Raw genomic sequence first — 26,711 nt, 5'->3', positions numbered from 1 at the left:
ATGTTCGATGACTCCAACAAATTATAGTTTCTTCACTCACGTCTCTGTCCCTCCCTGTCTGTTTCACTTATCTTCCCTTCCAAAAACCCCTTGTGATGTCGCACTGCTTCCACACACAGCATGGCTAAATATGTGTTTAGCCTCTTCAAAATGCTCACCCTCTAATGATGAGGAGTGATGCACGTTTTTTATGACCTAATGTTATTATAACTAGGTCTGATCCAGGCCCGGCTCCAGGATGAAATGACTGAGGGGGCTGTTAAGAAATCCGAGGGGGAGATTTTTATTTTTTTTCTCACAACAACGAAAAATACTGGCAAGTCCCCTGGTTTGTCTCTGGAGTCAAACTGCCATGAGAAAAATCAAATCAATGTTCCACAATCCGCCACTTTATCGTACAACAATGTAATACAAACCATTGAGGCATAATTCAGAGTTAAAAAATGTTGTTGATTCAGGACAAAAAACAGCTTAGTTGTAGAATACATCCTGCAGATGTTCTGGAACACATGGTCAGTGTTGTAACCTGGGGTCATTGGGTGTTTCAGGTCTCTCCTTCAACATGTTACCCTCTCACCCAGGCGGCCCAGCCGGGGTTGATCAGATCCAAGCTAGCGTCCCAGCATCATTGGCCCACAGATCTGCCCTCTTTATCCAAAAACTCCTGGTCCTTTGTGTGCTCTGTGAGTTCGAACAGGCCCAGCTGCTTGGTGGACTTCTGGTCAGAGCAGTGTTGAAGTTCTCCGGGCTGCTTACCTAGATCTACTTCCTGTTGGCAATCAGTGGTGGTGGTGAGGAGACCGGAATGAGTCCTCCGTTGTACCCGAGGCTTCTCCCTGACTCTGAAAAACGTGTTTTCGGCCTCTCGTGGCCCTTGCTGGTGCTGATGGCCGTGGTATTACTTGGCCAATTGTCTTCAGCACTTGGTCATGGTGCTAGCATTGGTGTGTGTCTCCAAGGGCTTTTGGGCAACTGCTGAGGAGGTGTCCCAGTGATCCACTTCCAGAACAATGTGGGTACCTCACTTTAGCCCCAGACGTGTAGGTTTGCAGGGCTTGGTTTATATCTGAATGGAAGCGACAATATATCTGAGTACTAGTAACAATAATTCTGAGTATGAGCATACAGTTCGAGCACAAGCGAAAATCTAAGCGCGAGCAGGGGCTATTTGAGTATGGAGGCATGGTTTTGGGGAAAAACATTAGAAAATCTGTACGTAAAGTCGAGTCTTGCTCTTAAACTGAAAATGACTCTCTTAAATAAGGACCGTCTTGCAAACTTAAGGCCCTCAAATGGTCAGTTGATGTTGTGCTTCATTGCTGTGAGATCCTTGAAGCTTTCTTTGTTAGTTGGTATGATTACCATCTTTTCCCAATCTATAAGTTTGCTTTCACTTATATGTACTAAATTATATTCAACATATCTCTATCAGGCTAATCAATGTACTATTAAAAAAACTCTTCCTTTGTCCTTTCTCTTTCTTTCTTATGCTCGCATATCTCTAAGCCTTTGAATCATGTTGACAGCTCTCCTGTCTATACAAGCAGAAACTCATCCAGGTGCCAGGGAAACAAAATGAAAAGGTACAAAGACACTGAGACGGACAGATTTGATATCAAATATTTATTTAGTTACAGAGAAACCACTGGAAAAGAGAAACGTAAGGATGTCTGTCATTATCATTACACTGTTGTACATGTCAAATGTAACAGCCCTCAACAATATGGTACACTAAAGTCACCCCAGTTCAAATGCAAAGCAATACTTCAGGTTGTTTTAAAAAAAAGTTCACATCTGTCCAGTCTGTGGAGTATGACTGTTGGCTCATGTGTCTAATTAGAAATAGCTAGCTAACAACGGGTTGATTTATGGTTTCACATGGATCTCAAAATCTGGTGTCCTGTGTGTGTCCATTGTCACTCTTCATAGTTCTACAATAAAGGTCAATATGGGTTGTAATAAGCTGCTTGTACAAACGTACTAGTATTGGTTATTGTGTAAAGCCAACAATGAAATACATGTACTGTACAACTGATTAAATTACACAGAATAGTGTGCACGTAAAAAGAGTAATTGAGAGGAAACCACACAGAAACGGAATGCCAATAATACTCAGAGAATATTTGTATAATGACTATTCGTCCCAAGTTTGAGTCATTCTGACGCTTTCCATGTATCTCTCTTCATTAATCCTGCTGATAGCTGCAGAGCACACTCACACAAATGTTTCCCACCATTTACTTATTTCTGAGTCAATGGTTCCTACAGCGATCAGCATAGTGTGTGTGTGTGTGTGTGTGTGTGTAGAAAAGTACATCTGGAGTTCCAAGATATTCACATAAAAACAACTTTTTTACATCCACTTTCTATTAACATGTTAGAAGTGTACCAAACAGACGTAAGGCCTGGGTTTAAGTTAAATTGTAATTACAGTAACATTTCTGTCTTCTTGCCGACTGAAGAAGAGATACAAATCTGATCAGTTTGAGTACTGATGGACTTGTGGTGGATTGGCTGAAAAATGTATTTTTCCACCGAGTGACCATCCAAAATATCATGCTGGGCTCACAAACAGGATATACTGATGGGTATAAAGATACAAATGTCTATGTACAGCATCATCATTAGAAACAGCTAGTAGCTTATGTCAACTGAAAATAAATGTTATAGAAAAAAGACAACATCAAACCTAAACATACTTCAAGAATCCAGTAAGAATCAGTTCCGTGTAATATTCTGTAACCATTCATTTTTAATCCATGACATTATATCAGAGCGCTGTTTTAGATTCCAGTAGCATGGTAACAGTCCACTGTCGTGATCATGTTAAGACATAGTGCCACACTGTGGGACATTTCTGCTTTCTTTCCAAGAGAACTGTTCAAGTGTATAATTCATACAAAAAAGTATCTTGTTATGAACAGAGTGACGTATTGTACTTTAGATGTGTTGCTAGGTGTATTTTTCAACCCTAGACATAGCCAGAGTAGCAGTCTTTATGCTAAGCTATCCACACCCTGACTCCTAGTCTTTGTGCATTGAGAATGATAGTTTCTGCTCATATTACTCTTTGCATTTTTTTAGAGTATTTTCCCAAATGTATACCTTTTTTCCCCACTTTTTTAGAGTGGTGCCGGAATGAGTCCTACATTCCAGAAATGTGTTAGCGTTTTACCACTGTCTGTTACCTTAAAAGCAAAAGTTGTTGGTTAGCAAAAGCTAAAGATATCGTCAACTTTTGTACTGAATAAAATATCTAAGAAACACCCCCAATTGCTTATTTGTGTTATAAAGACAGCTGTTGCTAACAAGTGACTAAATGAAACTACTTTACACTTTCTTTATAGCCTAACGTTAGCTTTTATATATGGCTATTGCATTACACCTCATAAATCATAAAGTGGTGTTAATATGTGGAGATTATCATGATGAAAAAAATCATAAACATGTGTTTTTCACGTATCTTACTTCCTGCAATATTCAAAAATCCAAACGCAAACTTACATGACTTTATGTTGAGTGAGCCCCTGTGATGCTAACTTCTGGGCTGGCCTACACAAATACATCACTGCACCACTCTATTATATATTTGTTCACATATACAGTATGATCAACTGCCGTCAGAGTGCTTCCTGTGGGCTGATCTGACCTGCTATACTCATTCACTTGCAGCAGAAAATGTCCATTATATTTGATCGCTGTTAGGATCCAGAATATTTCCGACATGGCTGCTAGTATGAGAGTTCCTTCTTGGCTGGCTAAAGGATTCACCGGCCATGCACCCGAATTAGTGCAGATGGTTGCCATGGCAATTAGCAACATATTTGAAAAGCAGATATAAAAAAAGTCTCTTTCACATACACTAATCCAAAAATCTGAATATATATCATATACATATATATATAAATATATATCATAAATATATCATATACATATATATATATATGATATAAATATATCATATATATATATATATCATATAAATAGAGACTCACTAAAAGAAAAAGACAACAATATGCGGTTATTACAAATATGACTTAAATATTATCCGTGGATCATTCACAGTCCGTCTGATATTTTTATAACAAACTTTCATCCGCTGGTTAAATCTATAAACATGTGTCGTAACAATAGGTAGTATGAGGGCTAGCTATGTAGCTGCTAGCATAACAAACAACACCAACCACTTTGTATGCAAGTGAGCTAATAAAGGTGCTACTCACATTCCCAAACTAAAGACTCATATTATTCATATACATATCATAGATCATCATTTAATATAATAGTATCAAGGGAGAAATAGAAATTTGAGTGTTAAGGCTGCTTGAGAGTTCCAGGGTTTACAAGATGAAGTTAATAATGCAGCTAGCTAAGCACATCATTAGCCTAGCCCATCATTAGAAGGCCTTCAGCGATAAATATCAGAATTTCAGTAAATATACATTTCTGTAATAGTTATACTACTAGAGGGACTTGCAAATGAAGCAAGTGGTTTCCACAGTAAACAGTGGTGGGACAGTGCAGTAATGACCAGGCGAGGAACAGTCTTCCAGTAAAGTGCTCATTCTCTAAGATGTTCTAAAATGTTCCTCCTGGTGCTCCGACCATATGTTAGCACACGGACAAGTTTATTTTCACAGGCTGAACCTCTTTGTCTTTATTCAAAACAGTTCTATTAGCGAAATCATGATTTTAAAATGACCAACAAAGGAACTGTGAAATAGTACCAAAGTCTCTTCTCATGTTGATAAACACAACAGAATACTAGATATATGAATTCACATGAGAACTACAGTAATATTAATAAATGGAGTCTAAGAATATAACACTGTCAGGTTATTCTGCCAATACATTGATTATTGATTGATTGCCATTCTTCATCAGTATTTCAAAAATGTTGTATATAGCATATCTTACAAGGCTCAGCATAGTCCCTCTTAAATAAATAGTGTCCATTAAACATACAGTATGTCTTTGTTGTTCTGGCTAAAAGCTCATGAAAGTATACTTAAAGGTACAGTTCTGAAACTGAGATAGTCACTTAAACAGGTTTCTACTGCATACACGTAACTGAAATAATAATCCACTGACATGCTTTCTTGAAATTAGAGTTTGAATACAAAGCACAATCCACAATATCTATCATATCAAAATATATTTCTCTATCTCCATCACAATACAAAGGGGATAACGCAACAATACGTGTTGTTATTTATTCTTACAGGGAGTGATTCATCACAGTATTCATGTTAAACATGTTGTGAACAGGAATAGGCCTCATCTACGAAATGTATGGTTGCACAAATTTAAAAAATAGTCGCCTCTAATGGGTTAGGGTTCCTTACATTCTTCTAGATTCTGTTAATAATAGCACATGTTTAGGCATAAATAGCAGCTTTGGTTAAGGTTTGGGTATGTGCAGAAAATTCAAACTGTTAAGTGATGAAAGGTGAAGCCAGGTTCCTCGTACATGTACATCTACCTGTTGTTTCAATATTACGTTTGACTCCTGTGCTAAACTTGTTGTGCTCCCACCAACCTCTGCTGCAGCAATATTGGTGGAAAACATCTAATAGTAATTTCCCTGAACGAAACTGCAATTTAAATTGCAAGCATAACAAGTGACTGCTCTGTTTTCTCTTTAATGTGGCTCCTACCTTCTACATCTTTTAAACCACTCCAAATATTCATAGCAGCTATGGCCTGTTCTCTCAAAACTCCCAGTTTAAGAAAATAACAACTGAACTGGTCACTAGCAGAATAAGCAAAAACAACTTCTTTAATCTTTTTCATTGAACATTTATTGCTGTGTCTCAATTAGGAAACTTCCCGTCACAGTGAAACATTTTTAAGTGCTTACATTTTGAACTAGTAGCATTGTCTCAAGTTGCACACAGCAGCTGTCCCCTCCCCAGAAGTGACGTCAATTGTTACTAGTTGCAATTACATTTTAACTAGTACAAATACCAATTTCTGATATCAATAATTCAATTTCAACTAGTTGAAATGCTAATTGTTGATATCAGAAATACAATTTGAACTAGTTCAAAATCCTTTTTTGATATCAGGAGTTAAATTGTTACGAGTTATAATTCAATTGTTATTTATAACTAGTTGAAATTGAATTCCTGATATCAAAAAAAGGATTTTGAGCTAGTTCAAATTGTATTTCTGATATCAACAATTGAATTAGTGATATCAGAAATTGTCATTTGAACTAGTTCAAATTCCAACTCCCATTGAAATGAATGAGAAAAACGATGCAAATCTCACTAGTTAAAATCGCATTTCTGATATCAAGAATTTGCATTCTAACTAGTTAAAATTATATTTTTTATATCAGAAATAAATATTATTGCTAGTAAGAATTGCATTTTTGATATCAAGAATTTGCATTCTTACTAGTATGAATAGATTTTTTGATATCCTCCAGAAATGAATAAAAGCTAAATGTTGCAGCCCTTGTAAAGCTGTCCTGACCCCATTCATTTTCAATGGAAATATACATTTTAGGCCATGTTCCTCGATTTAGGCTGATGGTAAGGGGCTCGACACTTACTGTAGACAATATTTTTGTCGAAAAAAGAGGGCTGTATTTGGTCCCATGTCATGCTTTTCCGGTTATTACCCGTCCCCTTGTGTGTTATGAAGGTTTTTATGCATGTAAACGGTCTGCAGAGTCAAAACCCTCAAAGTACACCCTGTAGGGAGTAAAACTCTAACACAGAAAATACCTCCCCAAAACCATGGATGTATAATAAGAACTGGATACAGCGTGGGAGGCGGGCCTCATTCATTCCTATGAGAGTTGCTCATTAGCGCATGATGATAAAATGGCCCAACTTTTGAGAGAGTGAAACGTCACAGATTACCCAGCATGCCTGAGAAGTACCCGTATGTGCACTCATAGAGCATGCGCAACTTTAACCAAAATGCTCGTTCACATCAAGCACGTCAATTTGCGTACACGTAACAGCACTGCGCGTTCATGACAGCATGGTAATGGATTGTTATTATGATGGATTTGATATTAACGAGGCGGCAGTTAGCAGCTAGCGGCTAGCTAGTAATTATGCTAATGTACACATCAATCGTTATGTACTTATATTACGCTGTAACAGGATCTAGTGATATCCAAGCAACAGAGCTTCATTTAGCATGAAATAATTATTGCACTGTATATATATATATATATATATATATATATATATATATATATATATATATATACAGTGCAATAAGCTTCTTAGTGCAATAATAACCTACAGGGATGTTAATCTAACGTCGGTAATATTAACTTTATTTAATACAACATTTACGGTACAAGATTTACATCATACAGCCCATGTAGTATAATATTTTACAAATGATGAATTACAGCAAACATGTGCAATATATCCATTATTACAGCTCCGTGGGCTGGCAGTAAGGCGAAATGGGTCCGTTGTTATTGTGCATCCATGGGTAAAGATAAACGCATGTAGTGCTGAACACGTAACATGAACATGCCGGGCGGCGCGGTCCCGTTGGTTAGATGCGCGTTCATAATGCAGAGGGAAATAACTCTCAGAATAACGTTATTAGCTAATGTTTACAACTTGAGGAACGAATGTTTTTAATAAGGGCTATACAAGTGTTCATACTGGGTAGTTTATTTAGTTTAAAAAACATTATCCAACGAGTTACAGACCACTCTTTCCAATGTAAGTCAATGGGAAAAAGTGTTTCCGGGCCCAGCAACCTAAAGGAAGTGTAGTACCGCCGTTTGGCCACCACGAATATTCTCATCAGACTCCGGCACACTTCCTGGGGGCTTGCCCAAAACGCCTCGTTGGAGATACATCATTGTCCATTGTTTACTTCCTGGGTATTGTGACGTAGGAATGGCCAGTAGCCACACCCAGAGCTATGACGCGATACGGTCATGCGTTACCCGGAACCAAATGGACCAATCCGTGGAGCCGTTACGTTACGTCCGCGGAGCCGTTACCTTAAGCCCCTGCTGATTGGTCCAAATTGACCAATCCACAGACTTCCTCACACACACACTCAGTGCAGGCAGCTCTGCTGATTTCTCCTCCCTGGCTGCAGGCTCATAACAGACAGTTGGGATCGTGGCGAAATTCTCTCTGCAGACCCATTCTCACAGCGTTTATCAACCTTTTTCTTACTCAATATCAAGCCACACTTATTGTTTTTACTACGGCTGTGACTTTGTGTGTGCTCAGGATGAGTTTGGCTGTGTTTCGCTGTGTATCACTAAACAAGGAAACCACACCTTCACGGAGCTCAGCGCGATTCACAACGTCCCGACCAATCAGAGCACACTGTGCTCACAGGGAGGGTGGGGGCTGGAGCTATAGAGTGGCGAAGTCCCTCCCCTTCCGGTGGACCTCCATGGGACCTTATTTCGAAAAATTATGTATTGAAGTCAATGGAGAGAGAAAAATTATCTTTCGATCCCGTTTCAATTGTGCCACGAATTACACATATGATGTTTGTCAATTTAAAAGATGATTTTGCAAGTCAAAAAAATTAAAATGTGTCGTAAAACTGTGAAGTAACACATTTGTTTGTGTGAAACGCTCAATGAACTACATCTCTGGTCTCGCAGAACAACACACGTCACCAAGATGGCCGTCACTACTGTCTTGTCAACAAAACGATTGACTACCCTCACTATCACCACAATGAAACACGTCCAGAAGAATGTCATGCAAAGCTGCCTGCCTGCCTGCCTTTGATTCTCTCTGAACTGCCTGGTCTTTTTAGTGTTTAATGTCAACCATTTGTGCAGATAGCATGAAGTAGAAAAGATCTGCGATCGCCGATGCTAGCGTTAGCATTTCTCCCCCGGGCTTAATTGTGTATTATAGAATGATCACACCGGTGTGACAGTACTCTTCAAAGGGTTCACGAAATATGACTACTACTCTTACTGTTTAACATTTTGGGTTACTTGATGTTACTTCATGTTAAGGCTAATAAAAATGACAAGGCAGTAATGCTAACTAACATGCTAGCTACTAGCTAGGTAGCTAGCTTGATCCAGCCACTCCTGGTCCTTTCATCAGACGGGAAGCGAAAGAACGAGCAAGACCCATTGCTCGTATGATAACAACCTGGTACTAAGCACACAGGCATCTTGTTAAAGTTATCTTATCTTAGCCAGCGCCATATAGATAGATTATATCTATATGGCGCTGATCTTAGCTATCTCTTAGTGGAGGAAAACGATTGTGACATCACTTACGCGACTCTGGGATTTGTAGTCTTTCTTGTTGCGTATTTTTCATAGTCATATATTTCAACAGTTTTACGACAAACTGACTTTTTTGACATGGAAATTATTTTTTAAGATTGACAAACATCATATGTGTAATTCGTGGCACAATTCAAACGGGATTGAAAGATAAGTTTTCTCTCTCCATTGACTTCAATACATTATTTTTCCGAAATAAGGTCCCATGGACCGGAAGTAGATGGGCGTGACTTCGCCACTCTATTGGAGCTCCAACGAGCCGTTAAAGGCAGAGAGTGAAATTCAGTGAATACACGTAGTGTATGCTGTATGATAAACCAATGTGAGTTTGGAAAATTGCACAATATAAATCTATTCTAGTAGACCTCAACAATGGAATTATGATCAGTGGAAATGGCCATGACATGGGACCTTTAAGATGGAACCGGGACTTTAGTTACTGCTTTGTAAGTTTGCCAAAATGGCACTTTGACGTCGACCAGCACCTGACTGGCCAGCAGAGATGGGGTCGTTACTAAAAAAAAGTAATATTACATATTACTTTAAAAATAAGTAATATATTACACTACTTTGTTACTCTCTACATAGAGTAACTCGTTACTTGACTAGTTACTTTACTCGTTACTTTACTCTCAGGGCCGGCCCGCCCCTCCCTACAGGCAGATCACGCAGACTGCCAAAGTTTCAAATGTTCTCTTTAGTTCAGTTTCCATTGTCGCATAAGACTGATCCAGATAGCTCCTGAATGCTTTCCTATCTGACCGTGGCTGTCCTCTGTTTCCTGCTATCTGTATTTATTTTGCGCAGTATATCTCTGAACGATGGTGATTCCACCGTGCAAATGGGCAACATGTCCTCTACTATGAAGGATGCTACAAGCCGGTCCTCCAAATTCTAATTGTTGTTGCTTCGGGGTCGGCGGTGGCACACTCACAACATCCTCACTCTGGGTTCGGGGGTCCTTAGCTATTAGCTTCACCTTAGCATGTGTTCTTTGCAGGTGCTTGTTGAGGTTTGACCACGTGGTGTTTACAGCAGTGGATAACAGCTTCTGGCCTGGACACAGTTTGCACCTCACCGTCACATTCCTGTCTATTCTTCGGACGAACTCAAAGTGATGGGCATACCTCCACCCCTCGAGAGTTATCGCTGACTCAGCCATGTTTATGCAGCACTGCACGTGGAGATGTGGACGCGCAGATTACGTACATATAAACCTGCGGCGGAAACCCCTCTTGTCTGTCAGTGTGATTATGACTGATTTTAGTAAGTAACGAAGTAACGCGTTTCGGGGCAATGTTAGTAACTGAAGTGTGATTACTGAATTATAAAGGTAGCGCGTTACACTACTCCGTTACCGACAAAAGTAATATTATTATAGTAATAATAATAATAGATTTATTTTGTTAGCGCTTTTACAGGTGCTCAAAGACGCTTTACAGATATAGTGAAAAGAAAAGAAAGAAACAACAAATAAATATATAGTAAAAGTCAGTAACGCGGCCATATATACTAGTAAAAAAGCCATGGTGTGGAGTAACAACCTAGGGATTTCCTTGAACCAGATTCTCCCTGGGGGGAATCTGGATCTGAATTTCCTTATCAGATCGGGTCCACGTTTCAATTAGAAAATCTGTAATTGTAAGCTGAAAAATGTGTCTGTCGGCCTGAATTGTCCCAAACAAATCAAACCGTGAACTACATCAATTATCCCTCTGGAGTCCGGATTAAGGGTACTTTGCCTCTTGAGATTCAGGCCATGTTTTTGCCACAGAGCAACTTTCATAGGAACAAACGGGCTCCCGCCTCCATTGCAGTATCTAGTTCTCTTAATACTTCCCTGGTAAGAAGTGTCCAGCACTTTTAGACCGGTATAGGTGCACCATCCGACTACTCATAGTGTATTCTGCTATACTTAGCATTGGGACACACTGATCCACTCAAAACAGCAAATGTAAGTACAGAAGTAACAGCTTTTTGAGACACAGCAATAGTGGCAATGGACAATAGTTTTATATTGACCAATCAGTGCTAAATTCTACATGTCATTTTAATGTGTTCATTATTTTTATAGTCCTTTACTCATGTAAAGTTATTCAGTAGCAACTGTCACATTCAACCATATACACACTTGATATATATTGGCTTGTTTAACTAAAATACTCAGAAATGTTACAATATAAATCTTTTCCACTCCTTACTCACTGTATTCTAATAAAACATATTAATACCATTCACATTAGCAGCAACATCATCATCTCCAGCAACCAAATTTCCTACATCTCCATCATGGCCCTTCACATACAAATGCTGGAACCAAAAAGACACAGATATATATAAATATGTACACATCTATAATAAATGTCCACTATATTCTGCTGACACTTTCATCAAGCTGCAGTATTTGTGCTTTCTTAAATTTGACAGGATCTTAATGTTCCTCCTGACTGCTGAGTGCCTGCAGTCCAACAGCAGCACAGAATCCTGCATGTGACTAGCCCACAGCCACACCTCGTTCCTTCAGATGGCACTTGGGCTCTAAGTTAAAGAGAGCATGTAAACACTGGGCGAAGGAAAGCATGAGTCCGGTAAATAGCTGTTTCTGGTAAACAGTTGATGTTTTTCTCCAACAAATATACATGGAGTAGAAATGTGAGAATATGCTTCACTCAATGTAGAAATTCAACATGCAAAATGGAAAAATCTAAAGTTACAACAGTTGTAATATTACACTGTGTACACTGTGTATAAGTAGTGTTAAGGGAAACAATCTAAAGAATTTGTGAAAGAAGTAATAATGTTATATAAATAAGATTGTTAGGGTAAAATAAAAAAGTCCTAAAAGTATGAAAATGTGTTATTTTCACAAGGCAGTTGTATTATTACAAGACAAGAAATCACAATTATTATGAAAAGGGGTTTTAAGATTTGAGAGATTGTGTATTGTATTTCGGGGGAATATAATTGTATAATTATTTTAATATTAATATGTATTGTAGTAAACAGGTTAGAATAGTCTTCATATTAAACTGAGGGTTGTTGAAGAACTACATTTATAGCTTTCAAGAACAAAGATCTTAGTCTTTCTTTCTAAATGACAATACTAACTTTTGAATATTACTAAAACCCTTTCTATTGACATAGAAAACCATTTCCTCACAATATCATCCCTTTTTCTGTTACTTTAATTGTAATACTGCAATGCTGGGGGACGTGGTGAAAATGAACCAAACTGAAAGTTCTTGTGTATGCTCTAAGTTGGTTCAGAAGACTCACATGCTGCATGTGTCAATGTACAGTACAGTTACTACACAGACAGTTTATACAGTGCACATCTATAACACACAGCATGTCAAAAACAGAGCGCTTGTTGAACTACTTTTAAACACAAGCTGTGTCCCATGTTATTGTTCTTCATCACAAACACAATACCACCAGGATATACTGTTATTACCAAAAAGGGACACCTTGTAGCCCAGACACAATTTTCATTGTGACTGTGGGTTTAGTTTCCACTGTGGCCACCCACATTCATATGTACAAATGTGCATACACAGCACATTTACAGGTTTGAATGCAAATATCCATCTGATGACATGTGGGATCAATGTAATGTTTATATATTAATATTGTCACCTGTGTACAGTATGACAAAAAGATGAGCGCTGCACTGTTGTTGAGCAATGGGACAGAGCTAAGCCAGTCGAAGGGTCAGCACTTTACTAAGCCCATTATCCTTGAGCCTAGGAAGCAAGTGTACTACATTTTTCACATTTACGAATAAAAAGTGACAAAAAGTAAACACGTTGAATCAAACTTACCCCTCTTGTGAGCAGCAATGCCAAGATTTATGTCGTATTTGCCGGTGGGAGATCCTGGGCCGAGCTAAATATGTTACTACTCAAAAAAAGGGGAAATATAACTTTTTGAAAATAGGTCCTGATCAGCTCACGTACGTCTCCTTTAAAGAAATAACGCATTTTCAGTCAGCAAGCTGCTGGGCGTCACAATTGGCCAAATATTGTGCCCTTATTAACCAGGTGACAGGTTGCAGTTGGGTCCTAAATGTTTTTGGTCATCCGATTCCCTAATAGCTGACCCTCGGTGGTGGACAGATTTAACCAAACTTGCTCTCATATTTGTTTAAATATTGTTCTGGTCAAGAAGGACATGTTTTAAATTCCAGGTTTAGGATATGATTTTAACAAAAAGTGTATCATTCTTTGTAGGCCAACCCCAGAGTAGGTGGTGGAGTGTGAGTTATTATGGGGCGGGGTAGGGTAGGGGGAGCCGTTGGGCTGGGACGCCCAAACATCCCCTGCAACTGCCTGCTGGGGTGGTTGGGATGGTTCGGGTGGATGGGGTTTTCTTGGAAACTTTGAAAGTTTTCCTGAAAAAGGCTTTCGTTGTCGAAACGGTTACTGTCATCACAGATACGGTGGTTATTGTGGAGGTCGGGTGTGGGCCCTCGATCTGGGACATGGATGATGTGGGAGCCACTCTTCCTCCTCAGGGTTGACTCACAACTCGAAGAGGCCACGGACTGGCAGTCCGATCCACCGTCGCTGCTGGCAGCCGTTCCATCCACCGGAGTGACTCTGATGGTGGTGATGGCCTGAGGGTGGGGATGGAAGGGAGGAGCAAAGCTTGCAGGGGGGGGGTATCGTCATGTTGGAGTTGGTAGAGTTGGGGCTAAAGTTGCCAGAGTTTGGGTTAAAGTTGCCCGAGTTTGGGTTGTAGTTGGCAGAGTTAGGGTTGAAGTTTACAGAATTGGGGTTAAAGTTGCCAGAATTAGGGTTGAAGTTTGCAGAGTTAGGGTTAAAATTGGCAGAGTTTGGGTTGAAGTTTGCAGAGTTGGGGTTAAAATTGGCAGAGTTTGGGTTGAAGTTTGCAGAGTTGGGGTTAAAATTGGCAGAGTTGGGGTTGAAGTTTGCAGAGTTGGGGTTAAAGTTTACAGAGTTGGGGTTAAAGTTTACAGAGTTGGGGTTAAAGTTGACAGAGTTAGGGTTAAAGTTAAGGTGAATGTTATTAAAGTTGGGATTGTTGGGGTTAAAATTGGGGTGCTGAAAGTTGTTGGGGTTATTTGGATGTAAGGGATGTAAAGGGTGTACAACATGGGGATGGTTTGTGTATACACCTTCTTCCCCCCCTTCTCCTATTCCTCCACCCCCTCCATCTCCTCCCCCATCACTTTCCATTTCGATTCCTGTCACGCTCCTCCGGCCGTCCACTGACCCTCCGTCCCTTAGCGAATCACAGCTGTCTGTGTGTCTGTTCAAGTCGTCGAGGGGGAACGGCGACTGGCGGAGGGATGGTCGTTGATCGGGTGGTTTCCATCGCCAGGAGCCACTTCCGTCCGTGCTCGGAGGTTTCACCACAGGTTTGTTTGATCTGGACTCTGGGTGGGCATCGATACGGACTATACTTCCACTTCTTTCTAAACCTCCTGACAGAACAAGACAAATAATCAATAACTCAATAATTATCATCTACTACTAACCCTTATGACAATCAATAATAGCAATGATAATCATGATCTTGATTGTTTAAATCCATAACTCAATGGAGTGTTCATTCATTAGGTCCCACTCGTTCTTCTACATCTAGAATATTAAATTACTTAGGTATATACTTTATTCCCAGCATACCATTGCTTGAGGCACAGAGCCAACATTGATATCCATTAATCATTGGTTTCTGGAAAAGTAAGTTGTTACCGCCAATACTTAATGCTGAACATTTTAATATTTCTTGTTAAGGCAAAAAACTAAAATTAACAATTTGTCAGTGTGTCTCAAATACTTAATGATTTTATGACCTTCACTAACCAAAAGAAGGCCTACTCCTGAGCTTCACATCCGCTCTTCATAAACATCAGGGGGAAGTCACAGAGAATATGTCCATATTTGACTATGTTTGATACATACACAATATGTAATATTACCAGACATATCATTGGTAGCTCTCTTAATCAAATGCAATCTGCCTTAAACGTAGACAACTTGCAGGATAATGGTGGCAGAAAAGTTACCTATTCAACCCCAATCATTTTTACAATTGAATTGAAATCACTCTTCTATTTAGTGTTATACTACTTTATGTTGTTCTGCAATAACAGAATCTAAAGTCAAAGATGGAGGGCTTTTAAGACTACCAATCTTCCCTGTGGTTGTCATGATTGGTAAGCATAACAATTATTGATGTCATAATGCTTCACATATAGTACTACCAGCAGTACATACCTCCTCCTCCCAATGCTCCAGTGGTGGAAGCCGGCGGTGATGGGTCCTGGTCTGTCAGGGCTCTGTATCGAACGGATCCCCCGTCCTCGGACCGAGGAGAGTACAGCAGACCCTGCTGTTTGGTTAAGGCTATCACCTGGAATTAGAGGTTGACTGAATTATACAGTTTAGGAAAGACATTTGGATATGGATAACAACAAATTGTAATACAAGTCTTTATCTTGAGATACTGTATTTCACCAGAGTTCCAGTATGTTTGAAATGTTTAAATTGGCTAGTGATCTTGGAGTCGCTGTAAGTGCAGACACACTACAAACCAACTGCAAAACACAAACTGTAGGATTAACAATTGGCAAACCAGCAGTGGATTAAAATTCGTATTCCCGAAGTTAATTTGCTCACCCGGTCAACAAGGAATAATGAATCTGTAATCCATTACCAACAGGATGTGGATTGCAAAATTGGTTTGTGGATTTAGGGTAAAATCACAATTCAGGAATCTAGAGGTTGCCTACCTCTAGATTCCTGGCCAGCAGCTTAAAAAGCTCTCAGAGAATCTTAGGACAATCGAGATATGACCGTTTAAAGGAAGAGCTGGTCCAGTACGACCTGTTAAGAGGTCACTCGGGATATAACACATGGGGCCCAACAAAGACGGAGAACAAAAAATAGTCCATTGAGGGTGTTGGTGCAAGCCACACAGAGCGGTAGGCCATGCAGGCACAATACCTACAAATCCTATATGTTTCTCTAGCCCTTCAAGAAACAGACCCTTGAGATTTATTGAGATTTATTGTCCAAGTCCCTAAAAAACTAAGTGCACAGATCACTTATCACGCCGGTACCGGTCCATGGGTCGGTACCGGTCCATGGGCCGCACAGAAAGATTGAATACAAAATATATTTTTTGAATATCAGTCCGAAGTCTAATGTTTAAGGAAGACAGGAAAGATATATTCCGGCCGTGATTGGGTAATACTTTCAACTAAGGACACAGCCGTAAGTGGTGTCTACATTGACAATAGTGGATTTGAGCACGCAAAAATGGCGCATGTGAAAGGCGCCTTATGGTTACTGCAAATGTTGGTTTTACTCAGAAAAATTGTGCACTACAGCCCTGTATACCCCCATACATTGAAGGCCGGTCCGTGAAAATATTGTCTTACATGAAACCGGTCCGTGGCGCAAAAAAGGTTGGGGACCGCTGACTTAGGAATTTCATGACGGCCATGGCCGCCGTTGCCCATCGGTCTGGCCGTGATGCCCCGAAAATAATTGTACGTCCTACGGCCACCATGGCCTGTGTGCCCCTCACACTGTTAAAATCTCGGAGTTTCTTTAAAAGCGTAAGAACAGTGGTCTGGTCTCTGAACTGCATTATGCTGCATCCACACCGGACGCGATGCGAATATTCGCATCGCTCTAATCGCTCTAGTTTCACCGCGGCTGTCAGCTTTGTTTACTCCTGTCATTCAAATAGGACGTGCTGGTGAGGGGGCGGGACTTATATCCATGTAAATACTGTGGTAGAAACCAACTACAGCAAAATGAACATATTTTATCGTTATTTAATTGTAATACACGTTTCAAAATGATGCCGAAGTAACCACATACTGATAACGGTTATAAGACACACACACACACACACACACACACACACACACACACACACACACACACACACACACACACACACACACACACACACACACACACACACACACCAAAGTATTGCTTGTTCATACAGTTGAATGTTTGACCTTCACTGTACACTGCTGAATGAATTATGTGCAGAGTTTGACCCTTGAAGGCTGTTTCTTCTGCTCTGAAATTGAATATATTTGTTACATATTAATATAGTTTTAGATTTTTAGATTTTATTTAGGATTTTTGAATTGGAGAAGTTGTAGATCGAAAATATACCAAACACTAATTATTCAAAGTAGAGTTTTTCATTTTATATACGGTAATACTAAGGGGGCATAGGCCTATATGATTATAATGTTAAACATTATTGATATTAAAAAAGTGATTTGTTTTCCATGTCATTCGTGTTTGCTTATCAGAAAGTGTTATTAAGCTATTTATTTGTAAGCTCCAAATACACATTTTTCCCTCAATGGCCTTTGTGCCCTGGCATGTGGCCTTTGTGCCCCAACAAAAAGGTGTGACACCAAAGGCCAAATGGCCTTGCCCCTAAATGACGAAATTCCAAGCCTGCTGGTAACAGTTTTACAAATTGCTCGTGTTACCGCCCTTACATGCTAAACTCTTATTGTACTTTTGGCAACGAGAATTCGAGACGGTTAACCAGGGGCGCCGTAAGGGGGTGAAAAGTTAGGACGATTCTAAGGGCCCGTGACTGACAGGGGCCCCAAACATTTTTAGAACATTAAGAAAAAATGTTTAAGTAACCTTTCATCAATCATCAATAATTAACATTAATATAACGTTATATTGATGATGTACTCAATAAACTTATGATTCATTTCACTTTTTTTCTTCCAAAAGTTAATTATCCAAAGCCTCTGTACACCCCCCTCTATTTACATGTAATGGTTTGGTCCTGCCTCCAAACGCTGTGTGGCACCACACTTTCTGGCAGAGAGTGAGAGCATGTGAGCAGGGATGCTAGTACTTACGTGTGAACCATGTCTCAACGACTCACAAAGTCAGGCTTTCAAAAAAGAAAATAAAGGAGAGAAAGACAAGAAAGAGGGACTAAAGGGCGACAGTATGTCACCCAGTTTTTCAAAGAAAAGGTGGGTGTGGTGGAAATGAGTCTGTTAGCTAAGCTTAGTCCATTGTAAATAATAATTGTAATGTTTTGCTGACATTAAGTACTGTTAATATCTTCACAGAAAATTCAGAGGTTTTTCATTTCACTCCTCTTTTAGCTGACATTTAATAAATGCAGGTACATTTTTAGCAGCTATTCATACTAAATCAGTTGTCCCTCCCCTGGTGCCAGGACCAACAGATCCATCTTTAGGCTCAGCAGCCCTGTCCCCCCATAAGGCTTTGCAGTCTTGCCATGCTGTCCATTGAAAGCCAGTTGGCTAGAAAGCTGGACTTCAAGGACTTGATCAGTGACTTTGCCTGTAAGAAGGCTAGGCGCTGGGCTCTTGGTGAGTAAGGCTGAGCCAGGGCTTGTAATAACTGTTAAAGGTCCCATCTCATGGCCATTTCTACTGATCATAATTCCATTGTTGAGGTCTACTGGAATAGATTTACATTGTTCAATGTTCCAAACTCACATTGGTTTCTCATACAGCACCTCTGTATAGTATGTGTATTCACTCTCTGTCCTAAACGGCTTGTTGGAGCTCCTGCCCCCCCCCCCCCCCCCCCCCCCCCCCCCCTGTGAGCCCAGTGTGCTCTGATTGGTCGGGACGTTGCGAGGCTCGCTGCTCAGTGAGCTGGCTTACTGGTGTGGTTTCCGGGTCAGCGAGACAGCGCGAAACTCATCCTGAGCACACACTCACAGCCGAAGTAAAAACAATAAGTGTGGCTTTATATTGAGTAAGAAAAAGGTTGATAAACAGAAAAAGCTACATAACACACAAGGGGACGGGTAATAACCGGAAAAGCATGACATGGGCCCTTTAAAGGGCAAGGCTATGGTAACGATATTGGATCACTACACACAAGATGCATGATGAGAAAAAGACTGAGAACAGGTGATATGCTCTGATTTAGCACCACCATCAGGCCTTTTCACTTCCATTTCCGTTTTGTTGTCCATTTACACTTTAATACCCGCTTATTTTGTAGTTGGTATGTATATTTAATAAAAAAATCTGCTGCTAATGTTATTTTTTTATAGCATTTTATAAATGATAATATTGGTGTTAATGTTCACTTTATTTTAATTTACGAGGTCATATATATTTAAGTTACATTTATTTTGATTTATGAATGTTCCATTCAAAAATGTTATTAAAAAGGCATGTTCACCATAAGACTATTGAGATCTATTGTCAGGAATGTTAGTTATATCAAATAGTGAATTCTACTGCAGTAGAATTTGCAGTCTGCACAGTGTTATATGTTCACCGCTCAGTGTCAGTAAATATTGTGCAGTTAGTATTGGACTACAAGATAGATGCAAGCCTGTACAGGTAGAGTTATTTAAAGCATACATGAGTGGGTTGGGTTCTGGAGATGTGGTTACAGCAATTGTGCTTGGTTGGCGTGGCCCAATGTGATATATTTTCATGGGGCCCAAAATCCCTGGCGGCGCCCCTGCGGCTAACATTTAACCACACCTTGGAGCCCTTCTCTCCGCCATCTCCGCCGTGTGTTGCTGCATGTAGCAGCCGCGTGTGTGTAAACTGCCCCGCCCCCTCGCACACAGACGGGGGAGAGAAATCTCTCGTCTGGATTGGAAAGATCGAAAATACATCATAGACGCATTTTGTAGTCTGATTGCATATTAGAAACGGAGTTGGCGAAACTAAAACTGCAATATAATGTTTTTGTAGCAATAATACATATTATGACATGTTTTTTTAATGTCTCCAGTACCGAAAAAAGAAAATACCGAGCCCCTTTAATACCGGGGCTCGGTACCCATCCCTACAAATATATCACTGCTGTAGCAGCATGATTTAAACAAATATATATTTACTGTTGTAAATCGTTACCTTTTAATGTGTGAATATCTATATATGGATCTATTTATGAGTATATATTTATATATAGGTACAGGTGTGTATATACACATGTATGTATTTATGTTTGATATATTTGTATTATTTGTGATGGCTAGAAACAGCATTTCTATATCTCTGTCACACAGAGGAATTGAAAATAAAGTTTACTGTTTTTGATATTCTATCTGCTGGTGCAGGCAGAAAGACATAACAAGAGGTAAAGTTGGTGAAAAGAAGAATGATGAACCTGCATAAGACGAGGCTGTCCTCCAGCACTGAGCGGCCTGCAGGGGATGGTGGTCTTCTCGGCCACTCTCATCCACTTCTCTCTCACTGACCCCCCACCGTCCATCATGCTGTCCTCTGACTCACTCTCCTGATCCCTGCTCATGACGTTTTCCTCCTCAGGAATGTGAACCAGCTGCGAGGACCCAGGCCGGGATTGGATAGACACTCTGGCCCCACCAGCCATTCCTGTGCTGCCGTTATGTTGCAGGTGATTATGATTGGTCATAGGAACAGAGCTTGCCGCTAGTTTCATGTACTGAGCTGGGATGTGGCCCCCAGCACGCAGCTCCGTCTCCTGACAGCTGATAAGTGAAGGCAGGTGTGTTCCAGCGCGGAGCTCCGCCTCCAGGCCCATGGCAGAAGGCTCAGAGGAGCAGCGCAGCTCCATGTTTCTCTGAGGAGAGGAGGAGGTGCAAGGTCTGATTCCATCCATTACCTGCAGGGACAGCTTCCTGTTGTCGTTTTTATTCTTCCATTGGCTGAGCAGCTGTTTGGATCTGGTTGAATCCATTGATGCGTGGATGGCGGCGTGACGACGTGGATTGCGACCCTCCTCCAATGAGGAGCCTCCGTGAGACCTAGAGAAAGGGGCAAACAAACTTCATGATCAATAACACAGAAAACAATTGCAGCATAGCTATTAAATTGAAGCGTCATAGCAGTGTGCTAACCACAACCATGTGAGTTCCACAGCAGGATGTTGTCAATTAGCAAAGCTTCTTTCTAGAGTAGTTAGCACTTGTGCCTAAGTGGCTGTACAATGTGTAAAGTGGGACCTGCAGTGTGGCAGAATGACAGTCATGATGAAATCCCTCCTGCCCATTTTCCCCAAGCCCCCAGGAAGTGCGCCGGACTCAGATGAAAATATTCGTTGTGGCCAAACAGCGGTACTACACTTCCGTTTGGTTGCCAGGCCCGGAAACACTTTTTCCCATTGACTTACATGGGGAAAGAGTGGTCTGTAAATCGTTGTATAATGTTTTTTAAACTAAATAAACTACCCAGTATGAACACTTGAATAGCCCTTATTAAAAACATTCGTTCCTCAAGTTGTAAAAATGTGCTAATAACGTTATTCTGAGAGTTATTTCCCTCGGCATTATGAACGCGCATCTAACCCATGGGACCGCGCTGCCCGGCACGTTCAAGTTACGTGTTCAGCACTACATGCGTTTATCTTTACGCATGGATGCACAATAAGAATGGACCATTTCGCCTTACTGCCACGGAGCTGTAATAATGGATATATTGCACATGTTTGCTGTAATTCATAATTTGTAAAATATTATACTACTTGGGCTGTATGATTAAATCTTGTATTAAATAAAGTTAATATTGGCTTCACGAGGCTTCCGGTATGGGGTGTGCTGAATAGACGCGTGCTCGGTTGGCTCTAACTTTCCCACTCTTATTTACCTTTTAAACCTCGTCCTTTTTCAACATAATTTGTTTTCAACGGCTTTATAAGCCAGTGTTAACTGCAAAGACCTCCGGCAATGTCGAAAGCAAAGGGAAAACAAGCTGAAAAGGACAAAGGGTCTCCAGCTCCGACTCCTAGCATTACTACAGCTTCGACTCCTAGCATAACTTTGGCTGACATTAGCTTGCTACTGGATGGACATAGAGCAGCTCTCACGGCTGATTTCAAATCCTCATTCGAGTCTCTGACATCTACCCTGGACAGCATACATTCCACTATCACAGACCACGGGGCAGCGTATACATTCTCTGGAAGCTAATGCTAATGAAGTCGACCAACGTCTCCAGCAACTTGAGGACGCATGCTCCGCTTTGAAGGGGGACAACGAGACACTCAAAACTAAGGTAGCAGATTTGGAGGGACGCAGCAGACGCCAAAATCTTCGGATTATTGGCCTACCTGAATCTATCGAAGGTCCCCGTCCATCTGCCTTCTTCTCTCAACTCCTCGTTGATATCCTCGGCACGTAGATTCTTGCTTCGCCCCCCGAGCTTGACCGAGCTCACCGGAGCCTCGCGCCCAAGCCTGCCCCAGGAGGGAGACCGAGACCTGTCATCCTGCGCTTCCACCTATTCCAAATTAAGGACCTAGTGATCCGTGAGGCCCGCAGGCAGGGTGAGCTGAACTACAAAGGCCATAAGATCCGCTTGTATGATGACTACAGCCCCGACGTGTTAAAGCAGCGCGCCGAGTACAGAAGCCCCATGGCTGAGCTGTACAAGCGTGGGTACAAGCCGGCTCTCCTCTTCCCAACCAAGCTGCGCATCACCCTGCCTAACGGGGACCGGACATGGCTCATGTCTGCTCCAGAGGCCGTCAAGTTTGTTCAGGACTTGAACATAGCTCCGTAAGCAAGCTAACTGTCATGTAGTTACTCTGTGTTATATAACTGCTCTAGATGTACTTTAACTGTCAATTCAGACGTACATTGATGCAGTCCTATTCTGCTGTTAGGTTAACATTGTCTTTTTAGGCATATGTCCGGCAGGTTGCTGTAATGGCAAGGCTTAAGAGCTCTAAATATCCTGTTAAACCAGATGCACATTTCTTGAAGTGCTGTGTTTGAGGTATTTAAAAAAGGTTACATTTTCACTGTTAAAGTTCAATCATACATTGTTGTGGGAATTGAGCGATAGAATTAAGAATTAAGGAAGTAGCAAGGTATGCTGATCACGGTATCAGAGTGTTTGTTGTTTGTTTTTGCAACAACTGTGCTGGGATCCGGGTTAAGGGGAGGGGTGGGGGGAGAATTGTTTGTCCAATGTTTTTTCAGTTAGGTTTTTTATTATATTGTTTATTTCATGTTATCTTATCCTTTGCCTGTGGGCTGCTTCTACACTTAATATACTAAACTCGGTCTCACGCCACACCTTTTCTCTCCCTGTTGCTTGTCAGCGGGAGAGAGGTGCCAGGTATGGGGACAGGGACATGCAGGTACACCACCTGCCCAGTATCATTGTATGCTAAACTCTAACTCCTTAACAGCACCAAGTGGTGCTTTAAGATTTACTAGTTGGAATGTCAGGGGCCTGAATTCTTCTGTGAAACGTAACAATGTGATTAACCATCTAAAACATTTAAACACAAAAATTGCCTTTTTGCGAGAAACCCACCTCCAACCATCAGACCATCTTCGCAGAGGGTGGGTGGGCCAGCTTTACCATTCTTCCTTTTCAAGTAAGGCCCGAGGCGTTGCAATTCTTGTTCATAAATATGTCCCATTCTCTGTGTCCAATGTTATATCAGACCCAAGTGGCCGTTTTATTATCGCAACTGGCAAAATATGTGGCCCGAATTTTGACAACGAGGACTTTTTCAGAAATGTTCTTTTCTCCATTCCTGACATAAATTCCAGCCAGCTCATTCTGGGAGGGGATTTTAACTGTTGTATTGATCCTTCACTTGACCGTTCATCTAACAAGCCCTCTGCCCCATCTAAATCTTCCAAAGTTATCCAACTGTTCATGGAGCAATACGCAGTCTCAGATGTCTGGCGCTTTTTTAATCCTAGTGCCAAGCCGTTCTCTTTCTTTTCTCCTGTTCATGGTACTTTCTCCCGAATTGATTTATTTCTTATTGATAACAAATTGCTCCCCTCTGTTAGCTCATGCTCATACAGCCCTATAGGTATATCGGACCACGCAACTGTCATTGTTGACATCTCTCTTCCTGGCAGGTCCTTGTCACGTTCTCCCTGGCGCTTCAATTCACTACTACTTTCTGACCCGGATTTTATCAAAACTATTAGGAATCGCATTGACCTTTTTATTTCCACTAATGTTAACCCGGCTGTATCTGCAGCAACAATTTGGGAAGCGTGCAAGGCCTATCTAAGAGGAGAAATAATATCCTATTGCGCTTACCAAAGAAAAATCAACACTGAGAAGAGTATCTGCCTTTCCAGGGCTTTATCGGATCTGCAGACAAGATGTGTAGACTCCCCCAGTGCAGGTATTCTCAAAGAATTATTGACAAAAAAGGCTGAATTTGACATTTTGGCCTCAGAAGAGGCAACAAAATCACTTTTAAAAACACGCCACAATTACTATGAATTCGGAGATAAACCGAGCAAAATACTTGCCCACCAAATTCGACAATCCTCTTCCTCTCAGCACATCACTCAAATTAATACTGCTGATGGAATATCTATTAATCCTCAAACCATTAATGACAAATTCAAGGACTTTTATAGTTAATTATATACTTCTGAGAGCTCATCTGATGAGACACAATATGACAACTTCTTTAGGTCCCTAAACATCCCCTCCATTGACCCTGAAACATCGTCTGGGTTAGATGAACCCTTCACAGTTAATGAAATCAAAGCTGCTCTAATGTCGATGCAGAGTGTGAAGTGTCCAGGCCCTGATGGCTTCCCTGCTGAATTTTTTTAAATGTTTTCTGATAAGTTAACCCCTCTATTGCTTAACATGTTTAATGAATCGTTTCAATCTGGCACACTTCCCCCTACGCTACGTCAGGCTACTATTTCTCTTATACTGAAAAAGGACAAGGATCCTCTTCTTTGTGGTCATTTCCGCCCTATATCTTTGCTTTGTGCTGACGTCAAGCTTTTAGCTAAGGTGCAAAACGTTTAGAATCTGTTCTGACTACTATCATCTCCACAGATCAAACAGGGTTTGTTAAAGACAGACACTCTTTTCACAATGTCAGACGGCTATTTGACATATTATATTCACCCTCTTCTCCTGATTCCCCGGAAATTATTATTTCAATGGACGCTGAGAAAGCTTTTGACCGGGTAGAATGGCCTTATTTATTTCACACATTGAGAAGATTTGGGTTTGGCGACACATTTATTTCATGAATTAGGTTTCTATACATCCCCCCTAGCTTGCGTCCGCACAAATAATGATTATTCTGATTATTTTCCCCTCAAGCGTGGAACTCGGCAGGGTTGTCCACTTTCTCCTCTTTTGTTTGCCATTGCCATTGAGCCGCTGGCGGTGGCCCTCAGGTTCAGTCAGATGCAGGGCATCTCAAGGGGGGGAGTTGAGCATAAACTCTCCTTGTATGCTGATGACCTTCTGCTATTCATCTCGGACCCAGACAAATCTATCCCTCCAGTATCGGCTGTGCTGAGGGAGTTTGGGCAGATTTCGGGTTATAAGTTACATTTTAACAAAAGTGAACTGCTTCCCATTAACGCTGCAGCTACAGCCTACCCCCTTTCAAAGTTACCGTTTAAGACATCTCTGGCAAGTTTTAAGTATCTGGGCTTTTGCATGACCAAGAGCTTCTCAGATTTGTTTAGGTGCAATTTCTCCACTCTGTTGGTTCGACTGACTCAAGACCTCCAACGTTGGTCTCTCCTACCTCTATCTCTGGCTGGCAGAATAAATTGCATTAAAATGAATGTGCTCCCCAAATTTCTATATCTTTTTCAGTGTCAGTTTTCATTCCGAGACATTTCTTCCATTCACTCGATCGCTCAATTTCTCAGTTTATATGGAACAAGAAAACACCCAGAATTCGAAAAAACATTCTTCAAAAAACCAAGGAAATGGATGGCTTAGCATTGCCTAACTTTTTATTTTACTATTGGGCCGCTAACATTCAAACTTTATTGTCCTGGCGTTGTATTTACAAACAACCTCCACCGTGGCTGCAGATTGAGGATGCCTCATGTGGCTCTTCTTCTCTGATGTCCCTCTTGTGCCTCCCCCTGACGTTACCATCCTCAAAATACTCCAAAAATATTGTAGTTCAAAACTGTCTCAAGATCTGGACTCAACTTAAACGGCACTTTGGGTTCCAGGGAATACCTCTACTGTCCCCTGTGCATTCCAATCCGCTGTTCACTCCCTCCATCACTGATGCTGCCTTTTCAATATGGGAGATCAATGGGATTGTGTCTGTAAAACAACTTTACATTGATGGAACATTTGCATCTTTTGATTAGCTGGCCCGTAAATTCAATCTACCCAAGTCCCACTTCTTTAGATATTTACAAGTCCGAGATTTTATTCGTAATCGTTTTCCAAGTTTCCCTGCTATTCCTCCTTCTACCTGGGTTGACACTATCTTAAGTATTAACCCTAACCTCAAGGGTACCATTTCAAAGCTATACAATACTCTTTTCACATGCCACCCTCTGCCCTCTGATAACTTTCGAACTAATTGGTCAGAGGACCTCAATATAGAGATAGGGACTGAGGTTTGGCAGTCTATTTTGAAACGTGTCCACACATCATCCATTTGTGCCCGCCACGGAGTTTTACAATGTAAAGTGGTCCATAGAGTGCACTGGTCCAAAAGTAAAC

General features: G+C 40.9%; 1 protein-coding gene across 1 annotated transcript in view; it reads right to left on the bottom strand.

The window, feature by feature from the left end:
* Positions 1-12,433: 12,433 nt before the first annotated feature.
* LOC117541601 (phospholipid phosphatase-related protein type 4-like) overlaps positions 12,434-26,711 on the bottom strand; it is a 102,495-nt gene continuing 88,217 nt past the window's right edge. Inside the window, exons 9-11 of the mRNA XM_034208816.1 lie at positions 20,407-21,025; positions 15,505-15,640; positions 12,434-14,708 (exon numbers count right to left, since the gene is read on the bottom strand). Of these exons, the coding sequence (XP_034064707.1) occupies positions 13,783-14,708; positions 15,505-15,640; positions 20,407-21,025 (1,681 nt within the window). The 3' untranslated portion in view covers positions 12,434-13,782. The remainder of the gene's footprint in view (positions 14,709-15,504; positions 15,641-20,406; positions 21,026-26,711) is intronic.

Source organism: Gymnodraco acuticeps, unplaced genomic scaffold, assembly GCF_902827175.1.
Source record: "Gymnodraco acuticeps unplaced genomic scaffold, fGymAcu1.1, whole genome shotgun sequence".
Lineage (NCBI taxonomy): Eukaryota > Metazoa > Chordata > Actinopteri > Perciformes > Bathydraconidae > Gymnodraco > Gymnodraco acuticeps.
Note: the sequence above shows the minus strand (reverse complement) of the source record. Positions and strands in the feature narration are given on the sequence as shown.